This window comes from Arachis ipaensis, chromosome B04 (genome assembly GCF_000816755.2).
Source record: "Arachis ipaensis cultivar K30076 chromosome B04, Araip1.1, whole genome shotgun sequence".
Lineage (NCBI taxonomy): Eukaryota > Viridiplantae > Streptophyta > Magnoliopsida > Fabales > Fabaceae > Arachis > Arachis ipaensis.
In genome coordinates, this window is record NC_029788.2 from 86,220,052 (window position 1) to 86,243,955 (window position 23,904).

At 41.8% G+C, this 23,904-nt stretch overlaps 1 protein-coding gene across 1 annotated transcript in view; it reads right to left on the bottom strand.

The window, feature by feature from the left end:
* Positions 253-23,904, bottom strand: part of LOC107636610 — a 69,173-nt gene continuing 45,521 nt past the window's right edge. The window contains exons 3-4 of the mRNA XM_016340109.1: positions 452-748; positions 253-389 (exon numbers count right to left, since the gene is read on the bottom strand). Of these exons, the coding sequence (XP_016195595.1) occupies positions 253-389; positions 452-748 (434 nt within the window). The remainder of the gene's footprint in view (positions 390-451; positions 749-23,904) is intronic.

The following is a 23,904-nucleotide window of genomic DNA, read 5'->3' on the forward strand; positions in this document are numbered from 1 at the left end:
AATAGGAGGAGTTGTGGTTTAAGTTCGAGTAACCTTCTTTCAAGTTGTTGAAGGTATTTTAGTAGTTGTTACAGTGAACCACACCTTCACGAGGATTCAAACTTTAGGTGAAGAACAAGTTAAAGGAGATTGAGAAATTGGTGAAGAAGAAGAAATTGTTAGAGAGGGAGGAGGTGAACAACGTTCTGTATGGGGTAGAGGAACAGGAGTACAACTCTAAGATTTTAGAGGAAGTACGAGGAAAGAAGCTAACTAAAGAGTGTGAGTAGGCACCTCTACGGAACGAACACCGTACTCAGGGTACTCAGGTTCAACCGAAATTAAAACCGTTCCAATCGGAGTTATCGAAGTATTAAGGAGGAAACCCGAAGGAGAACGAGGAAAACTGCCTAATAACGAACTTCGGCTAGGTAAAGAAGGAACTCTGCTAGGTAACTGAGAACCTACCTACCTACACCCACAAGAAGGAACCTCCCAACACCACCTTTCCCTTTAAATAATACACCAACTTTCAATAGTATGTACCCTCCACTAAGTAGAACCATTCCCATCACTCCACCACCAAGAACTCCCATAACCACCACCTTAACCCCACCAAGAAGTATACCAAGTATACCAAGTGTTCCACCAACCATACCACCTATACCCAATCCCAGTGTACCTCCACCAACCACTTTTCCCCGAACACTCATTCCACCAAGTTTTAATACAACTCCTCCACCAAGTTTCCGTATACCACCACCAACAACTGTTAGTATTATTCCCAGTGGTATAGGTAATCTAACTATACGTTATCCTACTCTCAATATGGGTATTCTTAGGCCTCCTCCAACAACGGTACTTCCAACAAGTATTCGAACCCCGAGGAGGGTGGAAACTAGAGGTTTAGGAACTACGTGTAAGAGTAACATCAAGGGTAAAGGATGTTGTATTAAACTTGGTTTGAGTATCGGTTTCACTGCTCTTAAGTATCATTGTTTATGTTTGTTTTTGATTGTTTTTATTCGTTGATTTAAGATTCTGATTGTTTTTGATTGTTTATTCGTTTTTCGTTTGTATAAGTGTTATAAGTGTTATCGGTAATTATATTGTGGTAACGTTGAGGAGCCGTTGCCACGGTAAAACTATCTTCTCTTTAACTCACAGTAAGATCTTAAAGAAGAATATCTTCCTTATTGAAGCAACATTCGTATCAAGGTTTTGCGCAACCTCCTAAGCATATAATGAATGATGAAGATTTGTAAGATCTTGAACCCTTTCTTCCAAACAATGAACCTTTTCTTCCACCATCACCTCCCGATGAAGCCCCCATGCAAGAATTGAGAGATCTTAAATCTCATATCTTAAGGCGACACGAGGAGGATGAAAAGAAGTTTAAGGAGCTAGGAGCCAAGATGGCTATCCTAGTGGAAGCCATTAGCAATATGGCCTTATCCCAACTAAGCCTAAGCAACCAAGGCACTCCCATTGACGAATGTGGAGACGCAACCAAGGAACATAGTGAGGGAGTGAGTTTAGAGCTTCAAGGTGAAGAAGAGGAGTTAAAGCGAGAATTGCAACAAGAGGAGGAGGTAGGGATTATTGAACAAGAGGAAGGAGTGGTTGAAGACTTAGGAGATGCGGAACCACCTTGGGAGTCTATGATTGAAGAAAACCCCTCCAAGATGATTGAATTTAATGCTAAGGAGGAATGTGCACAACCTCCAAGGCATATCTCTTATGAGAATTGGATGGGATAGAGCAAGAATTGAGTCCCCTTGGTGATAAAGATCAAGCATCAAGTTTTAGTGGTGAAGAATCCTTTGAGCATGAAGAACCTTCTCCCAAGGAGATGGAAAGCAATGTGGAGGTAAATCTCTCTTGTCCTCCCATTTGTGATTTGAGTAAGGAAAAAGGTTTAGATAAAATTGTTGAACAAAGGATTGAAATTAAGAGATCTTGTGAAGAGGTGGAAATCCTTAGAAAAAGGAGGATGGGAATTGAATATGTTTTAGCAAGACCCTTGGAATCACCTTTGCCTAGGTTGCCATATACACCTTCATTTGGGTAGATGAAACTCATTTCTATTATCTTTGTTATCCCACTTGAATATGGCTTGCTTGAAACGGATGGTCAACTTAGGATGCTTTGTGGGATGAAGCGTAAAAGAAAGATGTTTCGTGGTTGGCGTTGTAAGTCTAGGCTCATTATGGTTGAAGCTTCAAGGAGTAAAGGTTGGACTAGTGCTCAATTGGACGGGTCTAGGAGAATAGATTGGTGCCCCTATGATAATTCATCTCTCTTGCCACCCGGAGAAAATCAGCATGATCAACTTAAGGACGGGTGTGAAAACAAAGTGTGGGACCCCGGATCGCACAAGGAAGATCAACTTTGGGAGCCTAAGGTTTGTGAAGAACTCCATCAAAGCTTGGAGTTATTAACTTTGAATGATGAAGCACAATGGAAGTCCAAGCATTGGTGGATGTTCAAGGATGGATTCAAGCACAAGCCACCTTGATAGGAGTTCCCCATAAGTCCAACTTAAGGACAGTAAACAAAACTGCTAGGTGGGAGACAACCCACCATGGTAAACTTTTTCCCTTTTTCTCTTTGTAAATATTGGTAATTTAGATTTAATTTCATGTTTTGAATTGATCTGTTAAGTTTGTTTGGGAGTCTAGTAGGTTAAATAAGGTTCTATGATGTTGTGGTAGTCGTTTGGAGGTTTGGAATGCTTGGTTTGGTGCAAAAACATAGAAAACAATTTTTGAAAAACAGAGCACCAACCCGCGCGTACGTGCACCTGGCGCGTAGGCGCGCCTCAAGCATTTTTGACCATCCACGCGGACGCACCATGTACGCGTACGCGTGGATTGAGTTTTTCCACCTCTCCATACATTTTCCCGAGAGTTGTGCCTGGAGTGTGCCAACTTTGTGCCCAAAGGTACGCGCATGCGCAGCTTGCGCGGATGCGCCACTCTCGAAATAACCCACCGTCGCGCATGCCTACCATACGCGTTCGCGTCGCTTCCATTTCATCCATCCACGCTTACGCGCACATGACGCGCACGCGTGGATTGTCCTGTTTCACTCACCTTCTTTTCTTCTCTTCTCTCCATTTCTTTCCTTCTTCTCTCTTCTCTTCTTTTCTTTCCACCCTTCAAACATCATCCAACACTATCAAACATCATATAACACCATTTTTCTTAGTTAGTTAAGTGTAATTTTTGTTTAATTTTTGTTTTCCATTATAAGTGTTGTATTACTAATCTTGTTTACTGTTTACTGCTACTGCTTATTGATAGGATGTTAGTTTAACATCATTGTTGTTATTGTCATTGTTGGATTCTGTGTTTAGGTTATATCTGGTTACTTGGTTTGGAATTTTTGATGTTTAATGCTTTGTGAATACCAAGTACATGTTACGTTGCCTTCATGCATCTTAACTCTTTGAATTGCATGTTTTGGCCACCATGCATTCATCATCCATTGTTAGGCAATTGTACATTATCAATGCATTTTTTTTAGGATGCTTGTTCTAATTGATCATCACCTATTTCATGCATTGAGTTTGTGGAATTATGAAATTGGATCGAAAGCTTACCTAGTGCACATTTTTGAGCTTTGTAAAGCTTTGTGGGCCATGCTTGCTATGTGATTGATTTCCACTTTTATCTTCTTCTTCCTAAGTTCCATAGCATCCATGTGTTTCACCTCTATGTCACTTAGGTGTTGCAACAACTTCAATATGTGTCATTGATTGTTGTGTGAGTTTCATAAACCATTTTGTTCACTAAGTCTACCTACACATCAATCAATGTCCATGCATTATCCAATTTCACAATTGCTTGATTTTTGCTTGAATGCTTTTATGCTTCTTTACTACTTTTTTGGTTGACTTAACCTACAAGTCTTTTAAAGTATCTCAAGCACACTAGAATGAGTGAAATGCATGTTTTATTTTGTATAATTGTGACATAACTTTTTGTACTAGTGTGTGTGTGTTCTAAACCGCGCGCAATTTTAGAACCCACACACCTATTTTTCATCAATGTCACACTAATCCACTCACTCCATTCTAGTGGTTCTTACCTCATTCCAACAATGTACGCTTCCTAGCTTTTGTATTTTCTTATCTTACGGTGTTTATTTTGTTTTTCATGATTGATGCACCATAAGCAAAAATGGAAGCGGAAGGAAGAACACGCAGCAACCGGTTGACCTACCAGCTGAAGGTAGCAACTAGGAGAGTCGCCGTACCCCCTTGCTCATCTTTGAGTGCACCGAGGACGGTGCAAATTTCTAACTGTGGGGAGGTCGTTCGACCGATCTCCATGGGTAACAATTTTCTTTCAACACCAATATCTTTGTTAGATTAGTTGTTGCATTGCATGATAGATTGCATGTTAGTTAGAAATTGTACATATTTTACCACTTCTTTTTATGTTAGGACTACTTGGTTAGGGTGATGATTTCTTTTCCAAGAAAAATTATTTTAGGGCACCCTACCAATTTGAAAAAATTTTTTGTGACAAACTTGCTTAAAGAATTTATTTTGGAACATGGTGTTTGAGCTAAGAACACAAGCATGTGAGTTTTGAGCCTAATTGTGTGGTTACATCATATAACCACTTATGTCCATTCTTGTGTGCATTGTTCTCTTTCTATGATTGTAATCTTTGATTTGTTTGATTCTTTATGTCCATTATTCCATGCATACATGCATTTATATGATTGAGGCCATCATTTCATTTAACTCACTTACCCAAATAAGCCTACCTCTTATCTTCCATTGTTAGCCAAATTTGAGCCTATTGAATCCCTTTTGTTCTTAATTTTAACACATCGCTACCCCTAAGTGAAAAACAATAAATGTCCTTAATTTGGATCTTTGATTAGCTTAGGTTAGTGAGAGTGTTTATCATTTGGGTATGGGAAACTTAGGACATTGGTTGAGATAAAAGTGTAATTTTTATTTTTGTTAAAAATATCGGGAATTGGGTACATATTCATGCACTATATGTAAAACCATATGCATTGATACGTTTGTATATACTAAAATAAAAAAAAATTGATAAAGAAAAAAAAAGAGAAAAATATATAGAAAAAAGAATGCAATAAAGAGGGGACAAAAATGCCCCAAAGTAAAGTTCAATAAAATCAATGCATATGGAATGTGAATTAAAGAGAATGCATGAGTATGTGAAAAAGTGGGAATCATGGGTAGCTAGGTTGTGTATTAGAATTGCATAGGTTGTTATATGTGTTTAGTGAGAGCTTAGGCTAATCAAAGATACAAATTTCAAGCTCACTTGACCATATGCATCCCTACCTTGACCCTAGCCCCATTACAACCTATGAATAAGTCCTCATGATGAATGTATGCATGCATTGAATAATTGTTGATTGTTAGAAGAAAAACAAATCTTGGAAAGCATGAGTAGAAGAGAATTGAGTGATCGACCCTATACACTAGAGCGACTAGAGCGGATACACATCCGGTGAGGGTTCGATGCTCAATTCCTTGTTCCTGGCTTTCGTGAGCTTTTCTTCTTGCAAGTCTATTTGTACCTCATTTTGATATTTGAATTGGTAGGATTCATAAATCATCATATGATCTTAGCCCTGCCTGTGCATATGTGTTCTTGGAGATTGATTTACTTTTAACCAAGTAGGTAGAATCATTTTGTATTTAGTTGCATTGAATAAATGTTCATACCCCTTTTCTTGTCCTTCTTTATTCTTAGCATGAGGACATGCTTGGTTTAAGTGTGGGGAGATTTCATAAACCCCGATTTTGTGGTTTATCTTGTGCTTATTTTGGGGGATTTTATCACATTTTCTCACATTTATTCAATGAAATAGCATGGTTTTGTAATTCTCCCTTGATTTGTGCTTAAAAGTGAAAACATGCTTTTTAGGCCCTAAAATTGGTGATTTTAATCCACTTTAATTCCATTCGATGCCTTGATGTGTTTGTTGAGTGATTTTAGGTTCATAAGGCAAGTATTGGATGGAAGAAGTGAGGAGAAAAGCATGCAAATTGGGAGAACTCAGGAAGAAATAAAGAAACCGTAAAGCTGTCAAGCTTGACCTCTTCGCACTCAAACGACCATAACTTGAGCTACAAAGGTCCAAATGTGGCGGTTCCAGTTGCGTTGGAAAGCTAACATCCGGGGCTTCGAAATAATATAAAATTCGATATATGTTGCTTCGCGTTCAGGGGAGCGCACGCGCACTTTGCGCGCGCGCGCCGATGCTGTCCGTGGCCCACTTTTATGAAATCGACCCCAGCGATTTTGCAGCTCATTTTGGGCCCAATCCAACCCATTTCTGATGCTATTGAACCCAAGGATTGAAGGGGGAATGAAAAAAAAGTAGTCATAGTTTAGTTTTCATCATGTTTTAGGAGTAGAATTCTAGAGAGAGAGGCTCTCTCCTCTCTCTAGATTTAGGATAGAAATTAGGGTAGAGTTAGGTTAATCACTCTCAAATTTCTCTTTTAATTCTTGTTTTGATTTAGTTTTCCTTCTTAATTTCTTGTATTACATCTTTGCTCTTTTTGTTTTACTTGTTCATTTCCTTTATTTTGTCCTCTTTTATGTTTATGAACTCTTGTTGGATTTGGATTTTTCTTTAATGAGATTTGATGTTTGATGTTCTTTTGATGTTGATTTGAGTTATTGATTTACTTTTATTGCAATTGGTAGTTGGTAGATTTTAATATTTCTTGTCATTTATTATGCTTTCCATGTATGCCTTTCAAGTGTTTGATAAAATGCTTGGAAGGATGTTAGAGTAGATTTGAGCATTCTTGGCTTGGAAAGAGTAATTAGGCAATCTTGAGTCGTGAAAACCCAACTTATGTTGGTGACCTAGAGTTGTTAGCTAATATTGTTTCCATTGACGCTAATCTTTTGCTATTTTAATTAGTAAGTTGGTTAGGACTTTTGGATTGAGATTAGCTAGTCTCGTTAGACTTTCTCCCTATTTGTTGGAGTTGACGTAATGAGATAAATTCTTGTTTATATTTGTGACATGATTAATTAGTCTTGTTTGACATTCTCCCGATGTGTGAGTTAACTAAATAAGATGAATTAATCATGCATGACTAGGATAGAAAGCCTATGATCTCAATCTTTGCCATGAATGTCTCTCTTTATTACTTGCTTCCTTTAATTGCTCTCTTTATCTTTCTTGTCATTTATTTTATTTCCCTCTCACCAATCAAAAACCCCCTTGCCCCTTCATAGCCAATAATTGAGCACTTCATTGTAACTCTTCGTGAGACGACCCGGAGTCCAAAATACTCCGGTTATTTCTTATTTGGGGTTTGTTCTTTATGACAAAACTAAAATTTTTGATGTGGGAATTGTTTGATGGTTTGGAACTATGCTTACAACGAAGTTATTCCTTCTATAAGAAGAAATTCTAGACCGACACTCAATTTCTCTTCTATCAGAGCTCTCAAGTGAAGAAGAGGGAAAGCTCCTAGATGTTCTCAGAAAGTACAAGAAAGCAATAGGATGGAGCCTAGCGGATATTGTGGGAATTGACCCCCGCAAGTGCATTCATAGGATATTTCTCCAAGATGGAGCTAAGCTGGTTAGGCAACCGCAAAGGAGGCTCAACCTAACCATCCTCGATGTAGTGAAGAAAGAGGTCACTCGATTACTGGAAGCGTATATCATATACCCAATTTCTGACAGTGAGTGGGTGAGCCCGGTTCAAGTTGTCCCCAAGAAGTCGGGCATCACAACGGTCGAGAAGGACGACGGTGAAATGGTCACTAAAAGAGTACAAAATGCATGGCGAGTATGTATTGACTACAGAAGATTGAACGCCGCCACACGAAAGGAGCATTACCCCTTACCTTTCATCAATTAGATGCTAGACCGCTTGGCAGGTAAATCTCACTACTGCTTTCTTGATGGATTTACTGGCTACTTCTAGATACATATTGCTCCTGAAGATCAGGAGAAGACCACGTTTACTTGTCCGTTTGGCATCTTTGCCTATAAAAGGATGCCATTTGGACTATGTAACGCACCCGCTACTTTTCAGCGGTGCATGACGAGTGTCTTCTCCGATCTAATGGAGAATTGTCTGGAAGTCTTTATGGACTACTTCAGCGTTTATGGTACTTCATTCGATTTTTGTTTAGAGAGCTTGGCCAAGGTCCTAGCTAGATGTGTTGACACTAACCTTGTCTTAAATTTTGGAAAATGTCACTTTATGGTACAACAAGGTATAGTGTTAGGACATGTAGTATCTCATGAAGGCATTTCTGTAGACCCAGCCAAGGTCGATGTTATCACCACTTTGCCTCACCCCTCATCCGTGAGGGAGGTCCGCTCGTTTTTGGGACATGCAGGATTTTATAGGCGCTTTATCAAGGACTTCAGCAAGATTGCTTTGCCATTGTCGCGTCTACTCCAAAAAGATGTGGATTTTGAGTTTGATGGTGAATGTGTAAAAGCTTTTGAAGAGCTAAGGAGAGTTCTTACCACGGCACCAATTGTGCGAGGCCCCAACTGGACATTGCCATTTGAGATAATGTGCGATGCGTCAAACCATGCTGTGGGTGCCGCGCTTGCACAACGCGATGGTAAACTCCCTTATGTCATTGCTTACTCTTCTAAGACACTAGATGCGGCACAATCTAACTATACCACTACTGAGAAAGAACTCCTAGCTATTGTTCATGCTTTAGATAAATTCAGATCTTATTTGCTAGGTTCAAAGATAGTGGTATACACGGATCATGCAGCTTTAAAGTACTTATTGACAAAGAATGAGTCAAAACCTAGACTCATATGTTGGATCTTGCTTTTGCATGCCGTGTCGGATAGCTTTCTTTGGTTTGCCCCAATGGCGAACTACTTGGTTGTAAGAATCTTCCCTCCCAACTTTTCGATAAAACAAAGGGACAAGTTGAGGAGTGATTCCAAATACTATATTTGGGATGACCCTCACTTGTGGAAGAGGGGCGTAGACCAAGTAATTCGAAGATGTGTCCCGGAGTCTGAATTCCAACCAATTCTTGAAGCTTGTCATTCGTCCGAATGTGGTGGCCACTTTGTCCCACAAAAGACCGCTAAAAATGTGTTGGATTGTGGATTCCGATGGCCAATCTTATTCAAGGATGCTAACCAGTTATGTGTGTCTTGCCATCAGTGTCAGAAGTCAGGAAACGCATCCCAAAGCGATGAAATGCCTCAGCAACCTATGTTGTTCTATGAGATATTTGATGTATGGGGCATTGACTTTATGGGACCATTTCCCAACTCTAGTGGGTATCTGTATATTCTGTTAGCAGTTGACTACGTGTCAAAGTGGGTAGAGGCCGTACCTACCCGCCTTGATGACGCCAATGCCGTTGTTTCTTTCATTAGGAATCACATTGTATGCCGTTATGGGTCGCCACGAGCAATCGTGAGCGACCAAGGATCCTACTTTTGTAACAGGAAGGTAGAAGCATTGCTCAAGTGCTATAGAGTGTCGCATAAGGTTGCTACTGCTTATCATCCGCAAACAAATGGACAAGCGAAAGTGTCCAACCGGGAAATCAAGAGAATCTTGGAGAAAGTGGTCAATCCACAAAGAAAGGATTGGAGCCTCTAGTTAGGAGATGCACTATGGGCGTATAGAACGGCCTACAAGACTCCGATAAGGATGAGTCCTTTTCGGATCGTCTACGGTAAGGCGTGCCACCTTCCGGTGGAGATTGAGCATCGAGCCTATTGGGCGGTAAAGTAGTGCAACATGGATTTAGCCAAGGCGGGTGAAGCTAGGAAGTTACAACTAGAAGAGCTTGAGTGTTTGAGGAAAGAGTCATATGAGAATGCCCGAATTTACAAGGAAAAGACTAAGGCATTTCATGACCATCACATCCGGAAGAAGAACTTTCAAGAAGGTGATGAGGTCCTCCTCTACAACTCAAGGCTCCGATTTATGCCTGGCAAGCTCCGTTCTAGATGGGAAAGACCTTTCAAGGTGAAGGAGATGAAGCCCTACGGAGTGGTGGAATTGTTTGATCCCAAGAGTGAAGCAACTTTCAAAGTGAATGGACATAGAGTGAAGAAGATCTCATCCGAGATCGGCCTACAGATTCAGGTAACCCTCGGAACATTGGCGCCGTTGCCAGGGAACCTGGAAGTCATCCCATCATCATGGCGGACTACCATGACAACGACCATGATTCAGATCTACAGGACAGAACGCCGCACAAAAACGTGGACGCTACACCAAAAGATACTCCGAAATCCAACGGAGACAAAAACTCATCACATCTGGGAGTAATAGAAGCGCTTCAAGATCGTCTAAAGCAACTTGAAAAAGAAAGCCAGCATCAACGAGAAGTTGGCAAGGATCTACAAAGAGAGGTAAGGCGACGTCGAGAATTGGAAGATAAACTCCTGCAACTTGAAGCCGATCTCAAAGCAAAGGCTACCCAGACCACCCCTGAGGACAATTCACGCAAAGATCAAGATCCATTCACTAGGGACATCATGAAAACTAAAATCCCTAAGGACTTCAAACTCCCAGACATGACTCTATATGATGGCACTACAGATCCCAACCATCACCTCAGCAACTTCAGAAGCAGAATGTACCTCACCGACGCCTCGGACGTTGTTCGCTGCAAATCTTTTCCAACGACCCTCACGAAGATAGCAATTAGATGGTTCGACAACTTACCTCCCAAGTCCATCTTAAGCTTTGACGACCTAGCCAAAAAATTCCTGGCCAGATTCTCCATCCAAAAAGATAAGGCCAAACACGCCCCCAGTCTACTAGGAATCAGGCAAGGAGATCGGAAAAGTCTTCGCAACTACATGGAGAGATTCAACAAAACGTGCTTAGACATACAAAGCTTGCCAACAAAGGCCGCCATCATGGGACTCATCAATGGCCTACGAGAGGGACCTTTCAGCCAATCTATATCGAAGAAATATCCCACAACTCTGGATGAGGTGCAGGAGCGAGCAGAAAAATATATCAACATGAAAGAAAACTCTTGGTTGGGAGAAACCTCAAAATTCGGATTCTCCTACCGAGACAAAGATAAAGAATCCAAAACGAAGGAAGATCGACATGGGAAGAAAATTAAAAAATATCATAATTACACCCCTCTTAGGGTATCCCTGGTAGATGTCTACAAAGAAGTCTACCATACGGAAAAGATACCCCCAGCTCGACCACTCAAAGGTAAAAGAGGAGGAGGAAATCGGAACGAATACTGTGAATATCACCGAGTCCGAGGGCATTCCACCAACGAATGCTTCGACTTAAAAAATATCATAGAAAAATTAGTAAGAGAAGGAAAACTAGATCGGTTTCTGGCCACCCGAGATGATGATCAAAGAAAGAGAAGAAGGGATGAAGATGTCGGACGAAACGAGCGATCACTTTGTACGCTAGAAAGACATGTCCATATGATACACGGAGGATTCGCAGGAGGACGAACCTCCAAATCATCCCGCAAAAGAGATCTCAAAGAAGTATATCATGTTAAAGGAAAGGAGGAAGCTCCCGACATCCCTACAATCACATTCACCAAAGAGGACGCATCCGACATCATCTCAGGACACGACGACCCTATGGTCATCACCATCATACTGGCAAAAGCCAATCTCCACTACACATTAATAGACCAAGGGAGCTCCACCGACATCTTATTCAAAACTGCCTTCGACAAGCTCGGCTTAGAAGAAAAGGAGCTTAGAGCATACCTGATGAGCAGATATTTTATACGCTTTTTGGGGTTAATTTCATATAGTTTTTAGTATGTTTTAGTTAGTTTTTAGTTTATTTTCATTAGTTTCTAGGCAAAATTCATATTTCTAGACTTTACTATGAGTTTGTGTGTTTTTCTGTGATTTCGGGTATTTTCTGGCTGAAATTGAGGGAGCTGAGCAAAAATCTGATTCAGGCTGAAAAAGGACTGCTGATGCTGTTGGATCCTGACCTCTCTGAACTTGGAATGGAATTTATGGAGCTACAGTTGTCCAATTGACGCGCTTCTAATTGCGTTGGAAAGTAGACATCCAGGGCTTTCCAGCAATATATAATAGTTTATACTTTGCTCAATGATAGATGACATAAACTGGCGTTCAATGCCAGTTCCATGTTGTAGTCTAGCGTCCAGCGCCAGAAACACGTTACAAGTTGGAGTTCAACGCCCAAAACAAGTTACAGCCTGGCGTTGAACGCCCAAAATAGCCCAGGCACGTGAGAAGCTTTAGTCTCAGCCCCAGCACACACCAAGTGGGCCCCAGAAGTGGATTTCTGCACTATCTATCATAGTTTACTCATTTTCTGTAAACCTAGGTTACTAGTTTAGTATTTAAACAACTTTTAGAGATTTATTTTGTATCTCATGACATTTTAGATCTGAACTTTGTAATCTCTGACGGCATGAGTCTCTAAACTCCATTGTTGGGGGTGAGGAGCTCTACTGTGTTTTGATGAATTAATGCAACTATTTCTGTTTTCCATTCACACATGCGTGTTCCTATCTAAGATATTCATTCGCGCTTAATTATAGAGAAGGTGATGATCCGTGACACTCATCACCTTCCTCAATCCATGAACGTGTGTCTGACAACCACCTCTATTCTACATCAGATTGAATGAGTATCTCTTAGATTCCTTAATCAGAATCTCCGTGGTATAAGCTAGAATCCTTTGGCAGCATCATTGAGAATCCGGAAAGTCTAAACCTTGTCTGTGGTATTCCGAGTAGGATTCTGGGATTGGATGACTGTGATGAGTTTCAAACTCGCGAGTGCTGGGTGTAGTGACAGACGCAAAAGGATAGTAAATCCTATTCCGGTATGATCGAGAACCTAAAGATGATTAGCCGTGCGGTGACAGCGCACCTGGACCATTTTCACTGAGAAGAAGGATGGTAGCCATTGACAATGGTAATCCACCAACACACAGCTTGCCAAAGGAGGGACGTGCGTGCGTGAAGAATAAAATAGGGAGAAAGCAGAGATTCAAAAGACAAAGCATCTCCAAAACTCCAACATATTCTCATTTACTGCATAACAAGTAACCTTTAATTCATGCTCCCTTGTTCATTTGCAAGTCAATTGATAACCACAAATCAATATCCTGACTAAGAGTTGCAAGATAACCATAGCTTGCTTCAAACTAACAATCTCCGTGGGATCGACCCTTACTCACGTAAGGTATTACTTGGACGACCCAGTACACTTGCTGGTTAGTTGTACGGAATTACATAGTGTGAAGTAATTTTCGTGCACCAATACCCTAACAACCTGTTCGGACTGGGAGATACCCCAGTACAACCGCTGGGATACGTGTCACTACATACAACCTTCGGAAAAGGGAACCAATCCAGAACACTCAAGATAGACTACATCGTGGTTGACGTGAGTTTAGCCTACAATGCCCTAATAATAGGTCGGACAACACTAAATCAACTCAGCGCAATAGTCTCAACTCCACATCTATGCATGAAATTCCCAACTACAGAAGGGATAGCTACAATAAAAGTAGATCAAAAGATGGCACGGCGCTGTTATAACGAAAGTCTAAACCTCAGAGGCAGAGGAGAAGAGTTCCATACAATTGAGCTCGGTGGAGTTTAGAGACGAGAAGAACTCCGTCTACAACCCGAAGGAGAAATAGAGAAAGTTCAGATCGGGGATACCTCGGACAAAATAACTAATATTAGCATGATCCTGAAGGGAGACGCAAAAGAATTACTAGTACAGTTCTTATGAGATAATGTCGATCTCTTCGCATGGAAAGCTGCAGACATGCCAGCATAGACCCCAAGCTAATGAGTCACAAGTTGGCGGTCTATCCAGGATCTCGGCCGGTACAGCAGAGACGAAGAAAACTTGGGCCAGAACGATCCCAAGATGTGGAAGAACAGGTAGAAGCACTACTAGAGGCAGGATTCATACGAGAAGTCAAGTACACACTATGGCTAGCTAACGTCGTCTTGGTGAAAAAATCAAATGGGAAATGGCGAATGTGCACCGACTACACCGATCTCAACAAAGCCTGCCCAAAAGATCCTTACCCAGTCCCAAGTATCGACGCTCTGGTAGATGCTTCATCCGGATATAGATACCTCTCGTTTATGGATGCATATTCTGGATACAACCAAATCCCCATGTATCCACCAGATCAAGAGAAGACCTCGTTTTTGACGCCAAAAGCAAATTACTGCTACATTGTAATGCCTTTCGGTCTCAAGAATATGGGAGCTACGTATCAAAGGCTAATGAATAAAGTCTTTTCAGATCATATCGGAAAAATCATGGAAGTCTACATGGACGACATGTTAATAAAGACACAAAGTGAAGAGACATTATTGTCCGACCTAGCCCAAGTGTTCGACACCATAAGGAAGCATGACATGCGCCTCAATCCTGCAAAATGCACTTTTACAGTAGAAGCAGGCAAGTTCTTAGGTTTTATGCTCACACAAAGAGGAATTGAGGCAAATCTGGATAAATGCCAGGCCACACTCAATATGAAGAGCCCAACCTGTGTCAAAGAAGTACAACAACTCAACGGGAGGTTGGCAGCCTTGTCCAGGTTCCTAGCGGGATCAACAATAAGATCCCTTCCTTTCTATACCACTCTAAGGAAAGGAAAGAACTTCGAATGGACAATGGAATGCGAGCAAGCCTTCCAAGATTTCAAAAGTTTCCTGGGGCGACCACCTATCCTAACTCGACCACGAAAGGAAGAACCACTTGTATTGTACCTTGCGGTAGGAAGTCGGGCAGTAGCCTCAGCACTAGTTCGAGAGGACGACAAAGAGCAACAACCTGTATACTTCATTAGTAAAGCGCTGCAGGGATCCGAGTTGAACTACCAAAAAATAAAAAAGTTTGCCTATGCTCTTATACTGACATCTCAACGACTTCGCCCAAACTTCCAGGCACACACCATTAAGGTTCGAACTGACTAGCCCATAAAAGGGATATTGCAGAAAACAGATTTAGCAGGAAGAATTTTATAATGGGCAGTCGATTTATCCGAGTTCGACCTCCAATATGAAGCGCGGACAGCCATCAAATCGCAGTACTTGGCCGACTTCATTGCAGAATTTACAGATACCCTTGAAACCCCCACAAAATGGAATCTCTACGTGGACGGGTCCTCGAATAAGACTGGAAGCAGTGCAGGTGTGATAATAGAAAGCAACCAAGGAACCCAGGTTGAGCTTTCCCTCAAATTTGGGTTCCCGGCATCAAACAACCAGGCGGAATATGAAGCGTTACTAGCTAGTTTGAAGCTGGCTAAGGAGGTTAGAGCTCAAAAACTCAACATCTTTAGTGATTCACAAGTAGTCACCTCACAAAAAACAGAGAGCTACCAAGCCAAAGATCCCACCATGAAAAAGTATTTGGATAAAACCAAGGAACAGCTCGGACAACTCAGGGAATATAAGATCTGCCACATACCCCGCGAACAAAATGGCCAAGCTGATGCACTCTCAAAGCTAGCCAGCACCAAACCAGGGGGCAACAATAGAAGCCTCATCCAGGAAATGCTACAAGACCCATCAATCTCGGAAGCGGAAAAAGTCCTAGCCATAACAGGTCAGAATCAAGGATGGATGAACCCCATAATTAATTATCTCAAAACAGAAACACTCCCCACAGATGAAAAGGAGGCAAAAAGATTAAAGCGAGAGTCACAGTACTACACCATCATAAACAACACCCTATACAAAAGAGGGATTTCAATACCATTGTTAAAATGTGTGCCGACCTCTAACACAAGAGAAGTTTTAGAGGAAGTACACAGCGGCATTTGTGGCAATCATCTTGGGGCACAAGCTCTCACCAAAAAGATACTCCGGGCGGGATTTTACTGGCCAACTCTACAAAAAGAAGCTACAGAATTTGTAAAGACATGTCCCCCATGCCAGAAACATGCCAACTTTCACATCGCCCCGCCAGAAGAGCTCATCATCGTAACTTCGCCTTGGCCATTTGCAAAATGGGGACTCGATCTTCTCGGACCCTTTCCCCAGGGATCAGGACAAGTCAAATTCCTCATAGTCGGAGTATACTATTTCACAAAATGGATTGAGGCAGAACCCCTAGCCTACGCCACTGCTCAAAGAAGTCGAAAATTCCTATATAGAAACATTGTCACAAAGTTCGGGGTCCCATACGCCATCACCACAGACAATGGCACTCAATTCATAGATGCAGGCTTCTGAAAACTAGTAGCCGACTTGAACATAAAGCACCAGTTCACCTCCGTCGAACATCCTCAAGCCAATGGACAGGCCGAAGCTGCCAACAAAGTCATATTGGCCGGGTTAAAACGAAGATTACAAGACGCAAAGGGAGCTTGGGCTGAAGAACTTCCACAGGTCCTATGGGCATATCGAACGACGCCACATTCCACCACAAAGGAATCACCCTTCCGATTAGCATACGGAACGGAAGCAATGATCCCAATAGAGATCGAGGAAGGGTCGCCCAGATTCGTTCATTACAATGAGGAAGCCAACTTCGAACTTCAAAGGGAAGAGCTCAACCTACTTCCTGAAATCCAAGAAAGAGCTCGGATCAGGGAAGAAGCACTAAAACGTCGAATGGCTTCCAGATATAATCAAAAGGTAGTGCCAAGAGGCTTCGCTGAGAATGATCTCATCCTAATCTGAAATGATATTGGAACAACTCAACCCGGCGAAGGAAAGCTGGCAGCAAACTGGAGAGGACCCTACCGAGTCATAGAAGTACTTGGGAAGGGCTACTACAGACTGTCCGAACTCGATGGACGAGAGCTTCCCAGATCATGGCACGCCTACAACCTAAGAAGGTACTATAGCTAGAGAAGGTAAAGGATCTCATCATAGGATGCACTCTTTTTCCTGAAAAAGGTTTTTTAATGAGGCACCAAGTTGAGATTCAGAAATTATCCGACTTAAAGGGATGAAAAAACTCCCGTATGTATATATTTGCACTTTCTTTTGAATAAAATATATTTTAGATATTCTACAAATTCTCAAGACACATTAATCTAAAGCATTCATCGTCCGATTATAAAGCAACATATCAGCAGAAAGTGAAAAATAGATTCACAGCACGATCACGATAAAAACCAATAGAGATGAAAGCGCGATTCATCTAAAGGTCGACCAAATAAAGATAGAAACCACCTTCTACAAATCGGCAAAGATGAAAGCAGAATAATGCAAGAAGTTATCGAAAGTGATCCGGAAAAAGAACCTGACGAGGTCTTATGGATTGCTAAATAATAACTTAAAGACTGGCCGACATTAAGAAGTCGGACCAAGTCAACCCAAGTTATAAGTAAACCCTGGAAAGAGGTCTGGCCAACCCTATTAAAGAAGATTACTTTAACTTAGAAGGGTCCGACATGGCAAAGTCGGCCCAAAACATAAAGTTATAGAAGTAATCCCTGAAAGAGACCTGAAAAATGTCCAAGAAAGAGGATTACAAAAATAACTTAGAAGGGCCCGACATGACAAAGTCGGCCTAAAACATAAAGTTATAGAAGTAATCCCTGAAAGAGACCTGAACAAGGTCCAAGAAAGAGGATTACAAAAATAACTTAGAAGGACCCCACATGACAAAGTCGGCCCAAAATATAAAGTTATAAAAGTAATCCCTGAAAGAGACCTGAACAAGGTCCAAGAAAGAGGATTACAAAAATAACTTAGAAGGGCCCAACATGACAAAGTCGGCCCAAAACATAAAGTTGTAAAAGTAATCCCTGAAAGAGACCTGACAAGGGTCCAAGAAAGAGGATTACAAAAATAACTTAGAAGAGATCGACATGAAGAAGTCGGTTTCCTACAACAAACAAGTTATAAAAGTAATCCCTGAAAGAGACCTGACAAGGGTCCAAGAAAGAGGATTACAAAAATAACTTGTAAAAGACAACGCAAAGAAGTCGGTCTCCTACAACAAACAAGTTATAAAAGTAATCCCTGAAAGAGACCTGACATGGGTCCAAGAAAGAGGATTACAAAAATAACTTGGAAAAGACGACGCAAAGAAGTCGGTCTCCTACAACAAACAAGTTATAAAAGTAGTCCCTAAAGAGACCTGACAAAGGTCCAAAAAAGAGGACTACAAAAATAACTAGAAAGAGGACCAACGTAAAGAAATCAGTTAGGGATTGCTAGAAATAAATACTAATAAGAGTGAGAAAACCGAAATACAAGTTGGATCCACATATCCACGACCTCAAAGGATCCAAGCTACAAGCAATCAATATTATAAACAAACTTTAGGATCATGCCCAAAGCTTGAAAGCTACTTGTTGTTTTTTCAAAATAAAAAGTTGCTAAACAAGCAACCTGAAGGAGTATCAACAGTCAGCAAAATATTCAAACTACAAAATAAAGAGTTTAAAAGCCCACAAGTCGGGCTATCTACACAAATATCCAGGAAAATTCAGCTAAAATTAGAAGACTTCTCGGCAGCATCAGTCTGAGGTGAAGGAGGGCGAGCCTGGAGAGGCACTGCATCCACCGTACCGTCGTCCCTATTCAGAATTTGACAATCAGGATCTAATTCTGGACGAGCAATCCCAGCAGGAGGAACTATAGAGGTCGACACTTTAGCAGCAGGCGCAGAGGGAGGTTCAACATCATCATCATCTTGGTCATCGGGGACAATCTTACCATCCCTCACAATGTTGTCCAAGCTAAAGAGAGTAAGATCAACCTCAGGAGCGAGAACTTGAACCTGTTCCTTCAAATTATCATAAGCAGCATTTACGCTGCCGACAAGGTGACCTTGGAGCTCGGAATAGTCAACTCGGGCAGACTGCAACTCCTCCCTCAGACATATCACCTCCCGATAAGATGTGACATAACTATCTTTATGCCTCAACACAGTGTCCTCGGCCAATCTCACAGAATCCGCTAGGGCAAGAGAGCTAGCCTTTTCGTTCTCCAGATCCTTCTCCAGTTTGGCTACTTTCACCTCAAGCTCCTCCTTCAAGCCCTTCATCCGATCAAACTCTTGTTTGGCCTCCTCCATGAAGGCTTTGGTGGTATGGAGAGGAAGATTTTGAGCAGTCCGATACATGGCAGCCCCCATATGGGCCATCTTGATGCTGCTCCGAGATATAAAATCTAAATGGCGAAGGAGCGAAACATCATCCATGGGGAGGGCACCATAAGGACCGATCTGTTGGTCAACAAACTCCACCGCATCAAAGTCAGGAGCGTCAAGGTTGAAAGGCTCAATTGTTTTTTGTTTTTTGTTGGGAGGAGCACCAGAATAGCGGCAAAAGTCTGTGGAGGGTCAGCCAGACGTACTCGAGGAGTGGGGATCACCTTCCTCGGCCCAGGAGAACTCAGCACGGGAGGCTTCACCGGAACTTGAGAAGATCCCTCTCCCGCCACCTTGGCCGAGATATTTTGAGTAGCAGCAGCCTTTTTCGCCTTTTTGAATTCCTTCATGGAATCATTGTTTTTTGACATCTCTGAGAATACAGAATCAACCACAGTAATGGGTTACAATCACAAAAAAGAAGAAGCAAAACTAAAAAGTAAGTATAGAAACAAGTCAAACAGTACCCAAAGCAGTTCGAACCAAAGATGGATCACTCAAAGATCTTTTTGTATCAAGATGGGGTGGTTCCCCCCATAAATCTTCAATAACAATTACAAAAGCCCGCTCAACCTCGTCAAGCATCTCCCATGTATAGCGAGACACTCTCACATTCTTCTGCCACTCTAGAGGAAAAGCAGGCTGGTCATTCTCATCAAGAAAAAAGGGGCGGACCCCCTCAACAGCACGGACTCTAAAGAAATAATTCTTAAAGTCCTTAAAAGACTCATCATACATGGCAAAAACTTTATGACCCTGGGCAGACCCGAAAGAAACCCAGGAAGCTTTCTTTTTGGAAGAACCTCCAGGCTTGGCAGAAACAAAAAGATAAAGGAAAAGAGTTTGAGAAGGTGTTACGCCTAACTCTTGGCAAAGCAGCTGAATGATTTTGATAATACCCTAGGAATTCGGATGAAGCTGGGATAGGGCAATGTTACATGACCACAACAAGTCGGTCTCGAAAGTAGTGAAAGGAAAAATAATGTCCAACAGGCTAAAGAAATATTCATAGGCATAAAAGAAGGGAGGCTCCCCCTCAACCGAAGTAGGAAAACAAACCCTCTCATCAGAGTCGGGTGCTACAAGCTCATAATCCCTATCCCGGGCACTGCTACCACAAATCCTATGATGTTTCCTTAGCTCTACACAAAAATCAGCGTCCACCACAGAGACACACATTAAGACAAGGGAGTCCAGCCAATCAGACATCCCCTCGGGAACTTTAGAAGACATCTCTACAATGTTATTGCGAGAAGACATGAGGCCAATGGTACGCGGAATCGTGATTACACTTTAATTATGTAAAATTCATTGCTCTTTCTTTCCCTGGAAATGGCGCCAAAAACATGATGCCAAGACCATGGTTCACAACTCCGTGTAACTAACCAGCAAGTGTACTGGGTCGTCCAAGTAATACCTTACGTGAGTAAGGGTCGAATCCCACGGAGATTGTTGGTATGAAGCAAGCTTTGGTCACCTTGCAAATCTCAGTTAGGCAGATATAAATTGATAATGGTGTTTTCGAAAATAATATAATAAAATAGGGATAGAAATACTTATGTAATTCATTGGTGAGAATTTCAGATAGGCGAATGGAGATGCCATGCGTTCATAGGGAATGATGATGATTGTCACGTTCATCACATTCAGATTGAAGTACGAATGAATATCTTAGAAGCGAAACAAGATGAATTGAATAGAAAACAGTAGTACTTTGCTTTGAGCTTTGAGGAACAGCAGAGCTCCACACCTTAATCTATGGAGTGTAGAAACTCTACCGTTGAAAATACATAAGTGAAAGGTCCAGGCATGGCCGAATGGCCAGCCCCCAAAATGTGATCACAAGATCAATAATACAATCTAGGATCCAGGATCTCAAATACAATAGTGAAATGTCCTATTTATAATAAACTAGCTACTAAGGTTTACAGAAGTAAGTAATTGATGCATAAATCCACTTCCGGGTCCCACTTGGTGTGTGCTTGGGCTGAGCTTGAGTGTTGCACGTGTAGAGGTCCTTTCTGGAGTTGAATGCCAGTTTTTGTGCTAGTTTGGGCGTTCAACTCTGGTTTTGGATCCTTTTCTGGCGCTAGACGCCAGATTTGGGCAGAGAACCGGCGTTGAATGCCAGTTTGCGTCATCTAAACTTGGCCAAAGTATGGACTATTATACATTGCTGGAAAGCCCTGGATGTCTACTTTCTAACGAAATTTGAAGCGCGTCATTTTGAGTTCTGTAGCTCCAGAAAATCCATTTTGAGTGCAGGGAGGTCAGAATCCAACAGCATCAGCAGTCCTTTTTCAACCTCTGAATCTGATTTCTGCTCAAGTCCCTCAATTTCAGCCAGAAAATACCTGAAATCATAGAAAAACACACAAACTCATAGTAAAGTCCAGAAATGTGAATTTAACATAAAAACTAATGAAAACATCCCTAAAAGTAACTAGATCCTACTAAAAACACACTAAAAACAATGTCAAAAAGCGTATAAATTATCCGCTCATCACAACACCAAACTTAAATTGTTGCTTGTCCCCAAGCAACTGAAAATCAAATAGGATAAAAAGAAGAGAATATACTTCTCTTCCATGTTTGGCAAGTTGAACGCCAACCTCACATTTTCCGGACTAAAATCTAAGTATTTCCCCCGAACCATTGTAACATAGTTCTTTGGATCCGGGTTCTTACTTTGATCATGGTTCTTGGTGATCCATGCATTAGCATAGAACTCTTGAACCATTAGGATGCCGACTTGTTGGATGGGATTTGTTAGAACTTCCCAACCTCTTCTTTGAATTTCATGTCGGATCTCCGGATACTTATTTCTTTTGAGTTTGAAAGGGACCTCAGGGATCACCTTCTTCTTGGCCACAACATCATAGAAGTGGTCTTGATGGGCTTTGGAGATGAACCTTTCCACCTCCCATGACTCGGATATGGAAGTTTTTATCTTCCCTTTCCCCTTTCTAGAGGATTCTCTGGTCTTAGGTGCCATCAATGGTAATGGAAAAACAAAAAGCTTATGCTTTTACCACACCAAACTTAGAATTTTGCTCCCCCTCGAGCAATAAAAGAATGAATAGATGAAGAAGAAGAAGAAATGGAGGAGAGGGAGAAAGTGATGTGGTTCGGCCAAGAAGGGTGTAGAGGGGTTGTGTTGTGTGAATTTGAAGAAGAATGGAGGGCTTTATATAGGGAAGGGAGGGGGGAAGGTTTCGGCCATATGGGTGGGTTTGGGTGGAAAATTGGTTTTGAATTTTGAAGGTAGGTGGGGTTTATGAGGTAGGTTTATGGGGAAGAGTGGATGGATGTGAGTGGTGAAGAGGTGATGGGGAAGAGAGATTGAGGTGATTGGTGAAGGGTTTTTGGGGAAGAGTGTTTATGGGGTTGTGTGAAAGAGAGTGGTGAGAAGAAGTAAGTGAAGGTAGGTGGCGATCCTATGGGGTCCACAGATCCTGAGGTGTTCAAGGATTTACATCCCTGCACCCATTACGCATGTAAAAATGCCTTTGCATACAACTCTGGGCGTTCAGCGCCAGGTTGGTGGTCATTTTGGGCGTTCAACGCCTATTTGTGTGCCATTTCTGGCGTTGAACGCCAGAACCATGCCTATTCTGGCGTTCAGCGCCCAGAAGCTGCCCATTTTGGGCGTTCAGTGCCAGAACCATGCTCTGTTCTGGCGCTGAACGCCAGACAGATGCTCCTCCAGGGTGTGATTTTTCTTCTGCTGTTTTTTATTCTGTTTTCAATTTTTCTATTTATTTTGTGACTCCACATGATCATGAACCTATAAAGATATATAACTAAGAAAAATATAGTTAGATAAATAAAAATTGGGTTGCCTCCCAACAAGCGCTTCTTTAATGTCAATAGCTTGACAGTGGGCTCTCATGGAGCCTCACAGATGTGCAGAGCTTTGTTGAGACTCTCCAAAACCGAACTTAGAGTTTGGATATGGGAGTTCAACACCAAACTTAGAGTTTGACTGTGGGGGCTCTGGTTGACTCTGCTTTGAGAAAAGCTTTTTCTGCTTCCTCTCCATGGTTGCAGAGGGAGATCCTTGAGTTTTAAACACAAGGGAGTCTTCATTCCATTGAAGGACTATTTCACCTCTGTCAACATCAATCACAGCTCTTGCTGTGGCCAGGAAAGGTCTTCCTAGGATGATGGATTCATCCTCTTCCTTTCCAGTATCCAGGAATATGAAATCAGTAGGGATGTAAAGGCCTTTAACGTTTACTAACACGTCCTCTACTTGTCCATAAGCCTGTTTTCTTGAACTGTCTGCCATCTCTAATGAGATTTTAGCAGCTTGCACCCCATAGATTCCCAGTTTCTCTATTACAGAGAGAGGCATGAGGTTTATTCTTGAACCAAGGTCACATAGAGCCTTAAAGATCATGGTGCCTATGGTACAGGATATTATGAACTTTCCAGGATCCTGTCTCTTCTGAGGCAATGTTAGTTAATCCAGATCACTTAGTTCATTGATGAATAAGGGAGGTTCAACTTCCCAAGTATCAATGCCAAATAATTTGGCATTCAGCTTCATGATTGCACCAAGAAACTTGACAGTTTGCTCTTCAGTAACATTCTCATTCTCTTCAGAAGAGGAATACTCATCAGAGCTCATGAAGGGCATAAGGAGGTTCAATGGAATCTCTATGGTCTCTAGATGAGCCTCAGATTCCTTTGGTTCCTCAAAGGGAAGCTCCTTATTGGTCACTGGACGTCCCAGGAGGTCTTCCTCCTTGGGATTCACGTCCTCTCCTCTCCTCACAGGTTCGGCCATGGCGCTTATGTCAATGGCCTTGCACTCTCC